Raw genomic sequence first — 12,500 nt, 5'->3', positions numbered from 1 at the left:
AACTCGCCTCAAATCCATTAACACAAAAGTAACAAGACAGTTTGGACATTGTAAGGAGTAGAAAGTACAAATATTTCTGTGAAAATGTAAGGGAATAAAGTAAAAAGTTGTTAGAAAAATATATACTGTACTGTACTCACGTAGTCCAGATAACTGAAAATGCTACTTAAGTACAGTAATTAAGTATTAACTTGAGTGTGTTTTTGGGACTGGCATTGAGATGCGTCCAGAATTTAAACACATAAGGCTGGTGGATAATGTTCTAATTCCCTATATGCATTGTTGAGAGTTCTTGTTTCAACTTCTGTTATAGTGTTGTTCACAACTTTTAGTTTTAAAAATGTTTACAGTTTGAACTCTCTCTCTCTCATTAACACACACACACACACACACACACAAACACACACACACACACACACACACACACACAACACACACACGCACACACACACACACACACACACACACACACACACACACACATACACGGTATATGGCCCTGTGGGTTGTTTTGTTGACCCTTCTCCCACCTCTTAAATCCTGCCACGTACTCTCCATAAACTCGACATCCTCCTATAAAACTGTGCCCTTCAGCATCTTCAGCTGTGGTTCAGCTGGAGCACAGCTGGGAAAAAAGGTTTCCCATCAAACAAGAAAGAATGAGAAATAACATAGAAAACAGCAAGCATTTGCGGGGAAATCCTTCACTTTTTGATTTACCCTGCACTGCCAAGCAGGACTGCTCTGGCTTTTTCCCCTTTCCCTGATTTTTTCTTCTGTAAGAGAAAGGGCTTGGGAGAAATTATGCTTTTGCTTTAATGTTTCAGAGAGAGAGAGAGAGAGAGAGAAGAGTGGAGGGGAGGAGGTGGAGGATAGAGGATGACTTTGACCATTACAATGATAAAGCTCAAACGTTCTCTCTTGTTCTCTCCTGTTCTCTCCCAAACCTCGTTCCAGAAAGGGCAAAGTGGACCAGTAATGTGCTTAATCATATATTTGCCTTTGGATCTAAGTGCTGTGGCTCCTAAGATGAGAGGATGTCATTAACCACTCGACAAAAGTTACCCAAAGCTTGTCGTTTAATTCTTTATAAGTTGTAATAATTTCCCAATGCCTGGTCATTCTCCTTAATAAATGTTAAGTGCCTTAGGTATTTTAAAACCGGTCCAAAGGCACTACATTACTCCGCTTGACTTTTACTATTTTGCCCTCTCTCATTCTCCCTTTACATTTCTTTTGTATTCTTACCATATCCCCCTCTCTCTCTCTCTTCTCTTGTATTCTCCCCATACCCCCCCCCCCCCCCCCCCCCCCCACACACACACTCTGAGGAAAGGCGCTGCTCTGGAGTAAAGTTGGTCGTCTTCAAACTCCATTCCCTGCTGAATAGAGGTGCAAGGCGTGCAGGATTAATTATACAAGCGTGACCACAGAAGAATGCAGCGCTTAGACATCATCAGGTACTACAGAGGAAGTGAATCTCTGGCACCTGGGAAAAAATATTCAGTTAATGAGGCACAGTGAGTAGGTAAGAGCACAGAACACTCACACACATTCAGTGTTAGATGCAAACCCACACACACACACACCTAGGCTTGCAACCACAGGCACATCACATGGATCACATTGATCACATGGAGTTGTGGAGTTTATCATAAGGGGGAAAAAATCACATCTCCTGGTGGCTTCAAGTTCCCTCTTCATCTCTGGGTGCCACAGACACACAGACACAGACACACACACACACACACACACACACACTCCGACAAAAACACATACAGTATACCCAAACACCCACACAAACAACGAGTCTTACCTATGGTGTCTCCTTGCTCGTGCACCATGCTGGCCAGTTCCTTCATGATGGCACTCACATCCAGTATGTCTTTCTGTGAACACAGTCAAGTGGAAAGACTTCATTTAGACTGGGCAGACCTCTGACACTAGCATGCAGCGGACTATACGGCCAACTCAAGCTCAACGGAGACATTCAGTTAATTCAGGGTGACGGGGCACAACCACATATAGGCACAATGTCCTTTTTATGGCACATTGCTAGGACATTTATGGCCATCCTTTTGGCATTTATACAGTATCATAATTTATGGTCTATGCCATGGCACCTATAGTGGTTTTGCAGTGTTTCCCATACATTGACTTATTTGTGGCGGCCCACCACAATATCAACATTGACCACCACACAATGATTTTCCAGGTTGTACTAAACTGTGCTTGAATCTGGTTAGCATAATAACCACACTGTGCTAATTGTTAAAAACTGTTGTATTCAAGTTAATTCAGCAAACCAAACACCACAAATGGAATTCAATTCTGTGGGAAACACTGTTTTTTTATAATGCAATACCAATTTTGTTCTCATGTGAAGTGAATATCTTGATTAAGTTCCTCTCTGAACACTAAAACTCCTGGCTTAATTCATTAGCTTGTCTGAAATATGTGATCGTACAGTACTGTATGTAATGAATAAAAAGCACACAGAGCTCGCAGAGACATCAGTGATGGATGGACAATTCTTCTACACCATCTTGAGAGGCATTCTGTACATGTAGCAGCCCAGAGCAACATAGTGCTCTAGTGTGCACACACACACACACACACACACACACACACACACACACACACACACACACACACAAACTCTCTCTCACACACACACACACACACACACCACATATGCACACACCCCACGTCTGTCTATCTTCCCCCTGCAGGACCCCCCTCGGCTCTGCACCAGCCCCTCAATCCAAAACTGCCCCCCCCCCATGCACCCCCGCCACTCAGCCATTTATCACAGGTGTCTGCAATTGTTCTGCAATTCCGGTTCCTGGCAAATAGCATCTGGCTGGAGCCAAGATGGCCTCCAGCAGCACCTGAAGCCATGAAGCTAGGCTAAAGACTCCCCACAGCCCAAGTCCCTGGGGAGTCCTCTCTACGAAAAAGCAAAAATGAAAACATTTATTTGAGCCTGGCAGTGCTGCCGGATGGATCTGAATGAAGGCTGACGCCATCACTGAAGGAAGAGTGGAAGGGAGAGATAAGTGAGTGTGTGTGTGTGTGTGTGTGTGTGTGTGTGTGTGTGTGTGTGTGAGAGAGAGAGTGAGAGAGAGAGAGAGAGAGAGAATGTGTATGTGTTCAGATAGGTATACAGTGTGTGTGTGTGTGTGTGTGAATGCATACATGCGTGCATGTGTGACAGATAGAGAGCAAGAGAGAGAGAGAGTTTGTGTGTGTGCATGTCTATGTGTGACTGGTGACTGCATGTGGTGTGTGTGTGAGAAAGAAAGTGTGAGTGGGCAGTGTGATAGACAGCCAGTGATGTGCAGACAGTGCTGACCCCATGCCTGAGGGAGACTGGGCAGCCCCGGAGGCCAAAGATGCTGGACGTGTGTGCTTCTCTACATATTTCATACAGTCCTGGGCCCATTCAGCTATATTTAGATATGGGCCCCTCTGCCAGCCAACACAGTGCATAAGTGTGAGATTTGGGTTTGATGGTGTATGCGTGTGTTTGTGTGCATTTGTGTGTGTGTGTGGGTTGGGGTGGTTCACGTGCATATTCATTCAATGGGCATTCAGAACGGTTATAATTTATTTATGAGGGAGACCTCCCACCCTGCAGTAAGAGCACTTTTTCCTCGATATCCGCACAAACACTGACCATCTGTGCTGCCAACAGAAGCCCTTCAATTCCACAAAGCACTGGTGGCGGTCAACCTGTTTAGCAGTTACTTATGAGAGCCAATGTAACAGGGCACTCTTACACTATCGATGATTTAAAAGGACCATCAAGTTGGAAAATACTGGTATTTGAATTGTACTTATGCATGCACTGGGTACATATGGACACATTGGGTTTGTATGTATTTACCTCAAATTCCCTCTGCAGCACTTGCATTGCCGTTCCAATTAGCACCTCAAAGATAGAGTTATTTTGAGACATGCTTTGGAAATTTGTTGAGAATCTAATACAAATCTAGTTGTTTTTCCTCTGTACATGCATGCACACAAATGAGCATTCATACACTCTCCCTACATCTGAGGCAATGCAATGAAAAGAAAGAAAGAAAATGTTGTAACAGCAACTCGATACTACATATGTCAGTCACAGCTCTTCCTTTGGCCTCCATAAGTTGACAAGTCCCACTGCTTGTCTCCATGCTGTCAGACTGTACACCACTTATACTTGTGTTGTCTGCACCCATGTGGGAAGTAAGCAAGGGCAGTGAAAACATAAACACAACAAAAAGGCTGGAAAGAGAAGGAGAGATTACAGATGGAACAGGCCTATAATGTGGCTCATTAGGCGAGGTGGTGGCAGAAGTGTCCTTTGGTTTCATTAGAGGGAATTCGACAGGGGCTTCGACAGACTGGCATTGGTGATGGAGGAGGAGGAGAGAGGGTGGTGCACAGACAGGTGGTGATGGAGGAGGAGGAAGAGGAGAGAGGGTGGTGCACAGACAGGTGGTGATGGAGGAAGAGGAGAGAGGGTGGTGCACAGACAGGCGTTGGTGATTGAGGAGGAGGAGGAGGAGGAGAGAGGGTGGTGCACAGACAGGTGGTGATTGAGGAGGAGGAGGAGGAGGAGAAGAGAGGGTGGTGCACAGACAAGTGGTGATGGAGGAGGATGAGAGAGGGTGGTGCACAGACAGGTGTTGGTGATGGAGGAGGAGAAGGAGAGAGAGTGTGATGGTGTACAAATGGAGGGATAGTGAGAGGAAGTGATGTGGGGCAATTAAAACTGCAAGATGATAAGAACCAAGCCGTGTCTGGAAAGCAAGTTATCAGGGCCAGAGAGGACACTGTGTGTAGGACACTGTGTGTATGTTAGTGTGTGTGTGTGTGTGTGTGTGTGTGTGTGTGTGTGTGTGTGTGTGTGTGTGTGTGTGTGTGTGTGTGTGTGTGTGTGTGCGTGTGTATATGCATGTGTGTGTGATACAGAGTGAGAGAGAAAGTGCAAAGAGATTCGCTTTAACAGTCATCCTGAAAGGACACCATCCCCCTTCACCCCAAGCGGAAGAAAATAAAAGAAAAACAGATTCAGTGTGACCATTTCACACCATGGGGCTTGCCATCCTCTTCCCCTCGCTGCCCGCCTGCTCACCCGACCCCTGTGCCCAGCGCTTGGCACCACGCCAGCGGAAAGCTCATGCCACGTGTGTGTTTGTGCTGGCCGACACATTCCAGTATGCTGTGACCTTGAAAACACCCTACAGTATATCTATCGAGATGACAAAAAAAAGCTAGCCCCATCATTTGTGCACACACACACACACACACATGTGCACACACACACACACACACACACACACTTACAGACATACACACACACACACACACACACACACACACACACACGTCACACACACACACACACACACACACACATACTCGTGTCTTGTATTTTCAATAAGAGCCTTACAAAAGTTCCCCTCCGGCAGACAAGGAAAGGATGTCTTTAACTAGACGGGATGCTCATGACAGTTAGGAATGCAGCAGGATTCACTGGCAGAATACAGAGAGCATTCAGAGACATCAGACATGTGGAAGAACACTAGTCAACTCTGCTCCGCTGTGATCCCATCAATGGAGGTTGAACAAAGGAGCCCTGATGTGTGTCAAATGAGTGTGTGTGTGTGTGTGTGTGTGTGTGTATGACAAGAAATGCTAGATGTTCTATCAAAAGGATCACAGACACATTCAAATACACTACCAAACCATGGCTTCTATTAGCAAAAGTCAAAGCTCAAGAAAAGACAAGGAATGTTATCCTTGGTTTGTGTTTGTCTTTGTGGTGCATTTGTGAAATAGGAAAACCAAATGCATTAACAAACCACAAAACACATTTTGTTCTCAGAAATCAGGGCCAAACGGAGGCTCCAGTAGATGACTTGCATGTTCCATATGTAACAGCCACTCCATGCCACTCCAAGCCCTCCAGCAATTGTATGCGGTGTGGCCCTGTGCTGAATGCTAAAGCCCTGCTGGGGGAGAGGGATGTGGAGGTGGGATGGAGCCCAGAAAGAAAACAAGAAAACACAAAAGAAACACCTCAGCCTTCATTGACGGAAGAGAAACCTAGAGACTCTGACGGAAGAGAATCTAGAGACTATACTGTACATATCTAGAGACTATACATATCATCGACCTATAGATAGATAGATAGATAGATAGATAGATAGATAGATAGATAGATACTTTATTGATCCCTAGGGGAAATTCAAGGTCACAGTAGCATACAGACAACACACACACATTCACTAACAGAGCCGAAGGACTAGCAACAAGCAAAGACTATCTTTAAAGAGCTATATCTACTAACCAGGTAATGTTTCACGATTCTAACGAGATGTATCCGGGTCGACGAGACCTGAAGTTGCAAGGCTGGTTTTCTGTCTGAGACCTGCTAACCAGCTATGCTAAGGCTATGCTAGGTGAACGATTCCCCTATTACAAGTTTGTTTACCCTAAAATTGACTTCAAAGCTGTTATATTAAGATAAAAAATGTGTATTTGCAATGATATGTATAGGATTAGCCTAACTGTAACTAGGGAAAATATAAAATTCGAACCCTGATTACAATCTGCCATCAAACACATGAAGTAACCACTGACAACATTGAAGCACTCCAGAGTGGACTAATTGTTCTTTTAAAACATTTTGTGAGTCATGCTGCAGTAAAGTAAGCTGGGACAAAGTTAGTTGCAGTAGGCGTTAGCTAAACCTGCAGCTGTCTAAGTACTGTAGGTTAATTTCATAACTCTCTTTAAAAATATACCAGTATATTTTTATATAACAATATGCCGCCTGACCCTAACCTACACACAACTGTATACATGTACACTAGCAGACACAAGCACACACACACACACACACACACACACACACACACACCATGTACAATAGGCCGAAACATTAGATTAGTTGATGCAACAGAGGAAGGATGGATGGAGGGGGACTGAGCAAGGAGGTGTGTAGGAAGCTGAGAGATACACACAGAGATGGATAGAGTGAGAGACAGAGAGAGAGAGAAGGTAAAGTAAGGCAAGGGGAGAGAGAGAACAAAACTGATGAAAAGAAGAGAATAAGAGTGTGGGTGTGGAAAGGTGTATAAACGTGTTTGACAAATGACATTCTGAGTCATGGGTATTTTTGGAGAGATTATTCCTAGACTGGGAGGAAGGTAGGTATTGTAGGCAAAAAAAAGTTTTTTTTTTGGATGATTTTCATTTTCCACTATTTACTGAGCCACCATGACGTCTGCTCAATCATACCGTAACAAAATGTCAGTTAACGTTTGAACCTGCTTGCCTGCCATTACTCATTTAATTGCTTCTCCTCTGCCGACCTGTAGTGCGGTGTGTGTGCAAGTGCACGGTGAATCGTGTTCGCGGTGCATGCGCACATGCTGTAGAGAAACTGCAATTGTGTGACTGTGAGGGGAACAAAGACGAGAGGAGCAGTGTGCTGAGCAGACTTGCACAGGGCACCCTGAGGGTGGTGCTGAGCAGACTTGCACAGGGCACCCTGAGGGTGGTGCTGAGCAGACTTGCACAGGGCACCCTGAGGGTGGTGCTGAGCAGACTTGCACAGGGCACCCTGAGGGTGGTGCTGAGCAGACTTGCACAGGGCACCCTGAGGGTGGTGCTGAGCAGACTTGCACAGGGCACCCTGAGGGTGGTGCTGAGCAGACTTGCACAGGGCACCCTGAGGGTGGTGCTGAGCAGACGTGCACAGGGCACCCTGAGGGTGGTGCTGAGCAGACTTGCACAGGGCACCCTGAGGGTGGTGCTGAGCAGACTTGCACAGGGCACCCTGAGGGTGGTGCTGAGCAGACTTGCACAGGGCACCCTGAGGGTGGTGCTGAGCAGACGTGCACAGGGCACCCTGAGGGTGGTGCTGAGCAGACGTGCACAGGGCACCCTGAGGGTGGTGCGGCAGCCATTCTCTTTTCTTGTTTCTCTGCAGGTGTGCACTGTGCATCCACCTGTTGGAGATGAGAGAGGTCTCTCCACCTGTGTGTGTGTGAGAGAGAGAGAGAGAAGGAGAAAGAGAAAAAAGCAGAGGGAGAGTGTGTGTGTGTGTGTGTGTGTGTGTGTGTGTGTGTGTGTGTGTGTGTGTGTGTGTGTGTGTGTGTCCAGATTGTGCCTGGAGAAATGATGTACTTCCCCTCCCATTTTGGCATATTCCCCATCATACACTGTCAACACCTGTCACATCAGCCTCTGCGTTAACCCACCACACACACACACAAACACACACACACACACACACACACACACACAAACACACACACACACACACACATACACTCTTTTCCTCATTCCCCTGGCTGGCATTCTACTCTCTTTTCTCACAGTGAAATGGAAGTGAATGCTGTTCTAAACCTGGCCATGAAGAGAAGAAAAAAAAGCCAGCAAAAAATGTGGAACTGGCAACACAGGGAGTGATTCATCCCTAAGGGTTTTGTTATTCGCATTACACACAACATACCTATTGAGAAGCTTAACTTCACTAAAACTGTACAAGTTAATTCTTGAAAACCAGCAGGAAACATCCTCTCCATAAGAATTCTTCTTTCACGCTGGATTGTCACTTCATTTCCGATTTGCATTTTCAGACTTGCGTAATTATGACACATAAAAAAGCCTTAAAAGTAGCCCTACTATTTTAAGAGTTGGTGCATTTAGAGGCCTGTCAGTTTGATTGCACATAATTAACGAGCATATCATCATTTCTGATCTATAAACATTTGTTTCCTCTACTGATGTTTCCATGACGCCAGTCATGATTCAACTGTGTTTCCATTCAATTGTGCCCATATCTGAACCAAACCTTCTGCAGATGCAGTAAATTATGATTAAAGACCAGTGACACACATAGGTTATGCAATTAGCCACAAGTTTGGTATATTTCATGTAAAAAGACACTGAATATACTCTCTTCTGATTGGCCAAGCCACTTGTTCCCGCTGTGCTCTCCACTACCTCTATGCCAGTCTTTGTGTGTTTGTCATGTCAAAGCTCTGCTGATGGAAGGATATGGTGCTTATGAATGCCAGCATCTCCACAGGCAATTTTGTATAGAGCTTGTAAAAGCCACTGTTGTCTGCCCCACACACCTGTGACATCTGGTCAGTCTTTTTTATAGGCACTGGGGAAACAACCAGTAAAAAGCTGACAGTTATCAACTAGCTCTAACTCTTAAGTATTTGTCAGCTAACTATCAGCAAACTCTACCCCATATAGCATTATACTGTAATTCTATTCCATAACCTACTTTGATGTCTGAATCTGTTGGATTTCTTAATGTCAGTAGACTTTTCAATATAATGAAATATATAAACAAAGTTATTCTTAGGCATGACAACTCAAGGCCATTAGAAACACCATAATGGTAATTATGAATTGTCTTCATGAAATGTAGTGAAGTAAAAATCTCAAACAGCTGACGTTACTTAATCAGTAGACTTTTACAAGTTTGTTGGTACTTGTAATCCAATTATAATGCAATTAATCAATACATGCCAAATAAATGAATATCAAAATATAACTGGCATGTCTACACTGGAATATGCCTTCATAAATTGTATATTGTACACACAGACCTGTAGCAAACCAGGTTCCTGGGGGACTGTCATGTCATGCCTCAGCTGGAGGCCAGTGAGGTGATGGAGTATGCACTAAATACCGTACAGATGGTGATGTTAAACAGTATTCCATATGGCTAATGAAATCATGCCCTTTCACCACCACAAGCTTTCAAAGAACACTGAGAGAGGAAAGAAACACACACACACACACACACACACACACACACACACACACACACACACACACACACACACACACACACTGTTGGTAAAAATACTATATACCAAAGTGAAACATGAGATCCAGTCACAAAGAAGTACAAATCAAGATGCAAGGTTTATTAGGCTGTATACAGGAGAGAGGCACACCCGTAGCACAGCGTACTCCAGAATATGCGTCTCTGACTTGACACAGAATCATCCAGTACCCGACAGTAAGAAATAGATAATCATACAGTGACTGTGGCAACGCCAGGAGACATTCAGTTTACCTTAATCAATGACGAAAATGACTGTTGACACAGAATAGACAACAACAAGTGATATCCACTCTGGCGCCTTACATTATCATGTTTAAAAGAACAGTACAGATATCACACAGGGTCATGATGCAGACGTAGAATCATACTTTTAGTGTCAAAGTGACCCACTAGTGAGAAATGCAGAACATTAATCCACATACTGAATATTGGGCCCAATGCTGCACATTAAACCAACATATTAAAGTATTGGACATAATGTTCAATTCCATTTTCTCTCAACACACACACACACACACGTGCATGCACATACACAAACACACACTGTAAAAAGTTAGACAAAGGGAGCAGGTCGGCTGCAGTGACCATTGAAGCCATGAGGAGATTGAAATGTCAATCATCCTCATGCTCCAATTACTGGTCGTCAGTTCGAACAATGGCAAAGAGAAATTACTCTGGTTCTAACACAGCTTACCGCTGAGGACGCAAAGAGCCTGCCTTGCTGCCTTGCTCCCTCGCTGCCTTGCTACCTTGGTCCCTCGCTGCCTTGCTACCTTGCTCCCTCGCTGCCTTGCTGCTTTGTCAGGCCTGTGAGCCAAGGCCTACAGGTCAGTGTAATCACTGGGGAGTATGAGCTACATGTACAGTATACTGTAAACAAGAGCTCTGATAACTCTGCAAATAAACTGAGTTGAAAAAGAAATATGTCTAATCATTGTTAAAACGAAAAAAAAGAAACAACCTGATATGTGGTGTGTGGAGTTTTTGATTGCTGTCAACAGGCAGCGTGTGTTTGCCTAGAGCTCACCTGTGCAGGACAAAGCGACCAGCTGTGTGCTGTGCAGGTTGGGAGACTATGCCGTCCCCATCACCAGCTCTGAGACTACAATCGATTGGGCGAGCCGCACCTGCCAACTCTGGTTGGCCATCGCGCCTCATTTAAAAATGCAGCACGTGTTGTGCCACTCACTTCACAGTTTTAGAGGGAGGGCTCACGTGAGCACCATGTCTCACAATGTTTTACAAACAGTTTTCCCATCAGCCTAATTAAAGCAAGCCGGTGTGAGAACATCTCAAGACATGTTTGTTAAATTTGCATCATAATTATTATTTTTTATTTTTGGGGAAGGGGAGGGGAGGGGGGGGGGGGGTCGCGTTCTAGATCAAAGTGGTTCCTTTTGGCTGTGAGGCGCAGAAGACTCAATCAGTGCCGTGCATCCAAATCAAAAGCTTAAGCACGTCTGCAGAACTCCACCAGAGAACATGTGGAAAACGAGTGTGTGAAGTTGCTACGATGAAAGTGAAGAATAGCATAGCGGGAGGGAGGTACAGAAGGGCAGATGGATGGATGGATAGAGAGAGAAAGGAGAAGAAAGAGAGAAATGGGGAGAAGGGTAAAAAGCAGTGTGTAACTGAAACAAATTCAAAGTAAATTGAGGCAGATGGCAGAAATGTGGCGTAAAACTTCCTCTCATGTGTTTTTTCCCCTCTCTGGAGAGCTCCCTTTACTTCTCGTTTGCTTTTCTCACGCTCAAGACAATATTCCACTCTCTCTTTTCTCCTTCACACACACACACACACCCACACACTCCCACATCCTCCCGCATCCTCACACACACAGTACTCACATATCCACACACACACATCCATACACACACACTCACACATGCACAAACACACGCTCACACATCCACACACACACACACACACACACACACACACACACACACACACACACACACACACACACACACACACACACACACACACATAGTTATTCACATCCCCTCAGATCATCTGGTGTTGTTCCGCTCCTCTCTCTCTCTCCCTCCATCTCTCTCTCTCTCTGTCTCTCTCCCTCTCTTTTTCTCTCTCTCCCTGCAGATACGTGTGTGTGTGTGTGTGTGTGTGTGTGTGTGTGTGTGTGTGTGTGTGTGTGTGTGTGTGTGCAGCTGATATGAGATGCTTCTCGTGTCTTGCGGTGGCCCACAGGCGGAGGGCAGCAGGACACAGTGTCACTGCCACAGCACAAAAACTGTTAAGCAGATTTACGCACACGCATACAACACACACACACACACACACACACGCACACACACACACACAGACACACACACCCATACACACACACACACACACACACACACACACACACACACACACACACACACACACACACACGGCACTTCAAAAAAGTGATGACATTTCCCCCGCAACTGCCAGCAAAGGGCTTAAGCCCAGGATGTCTCTCTCTGCCCTTGTTGAATAAATGGTTTATAATGTAAAATCAAATGTTCCCCCTGCAGACACAGCCCAAGGACCCCAACACTCATGTGCATAAAAAGTTGCTAGGTTACGGGGACGCTGGCGAGACACGCCGCTCCGTCTGGCATCATGTTTTTGTTTGTTT

At 45.1% G+C, this 12,500-nt stretch overlaps 1 protein-coding gene across 1 annotated transcript in view; it reads right to left on the bottom strand.

Moving 5' to 3' along the window:
* tsnare1 (T-SNARE Domain Containing 1) overlaps positions 1-12,500 on the bottom strand; it is a 142,271-nt gene that overhangs the window by 54,323 nt on the left and 75,448 nt on the right. Inside the window, exon 9 of the mRNA XM_042107860.1 lies at positions 1,817-1,889. Within this exon, the coding sequence (XP_041963794.1) occupies positions 1,817-1,889 (73 nt within the window). The remainder of the gene's footprint in view (positions 1-1,816; positions 1,890-12,500) is intronic.

This window comes from Alosa sapidissima, chromosome 10, assembly GCF_018492685.1.
Source record: "Alosa sapidissima isolate fAloSap1 chromosome 10, fAloSap1.pri, whole genome shotgun sequence".
NCBI lineage: Eukaryota > Metazoa > Chordata > Actinopteri > Clupeiformes > Clupeidae > Alosa > Alosa sapidissima.
This window is presented reverse-complemented; position numbering and strand designations above follow the sequence as displayed.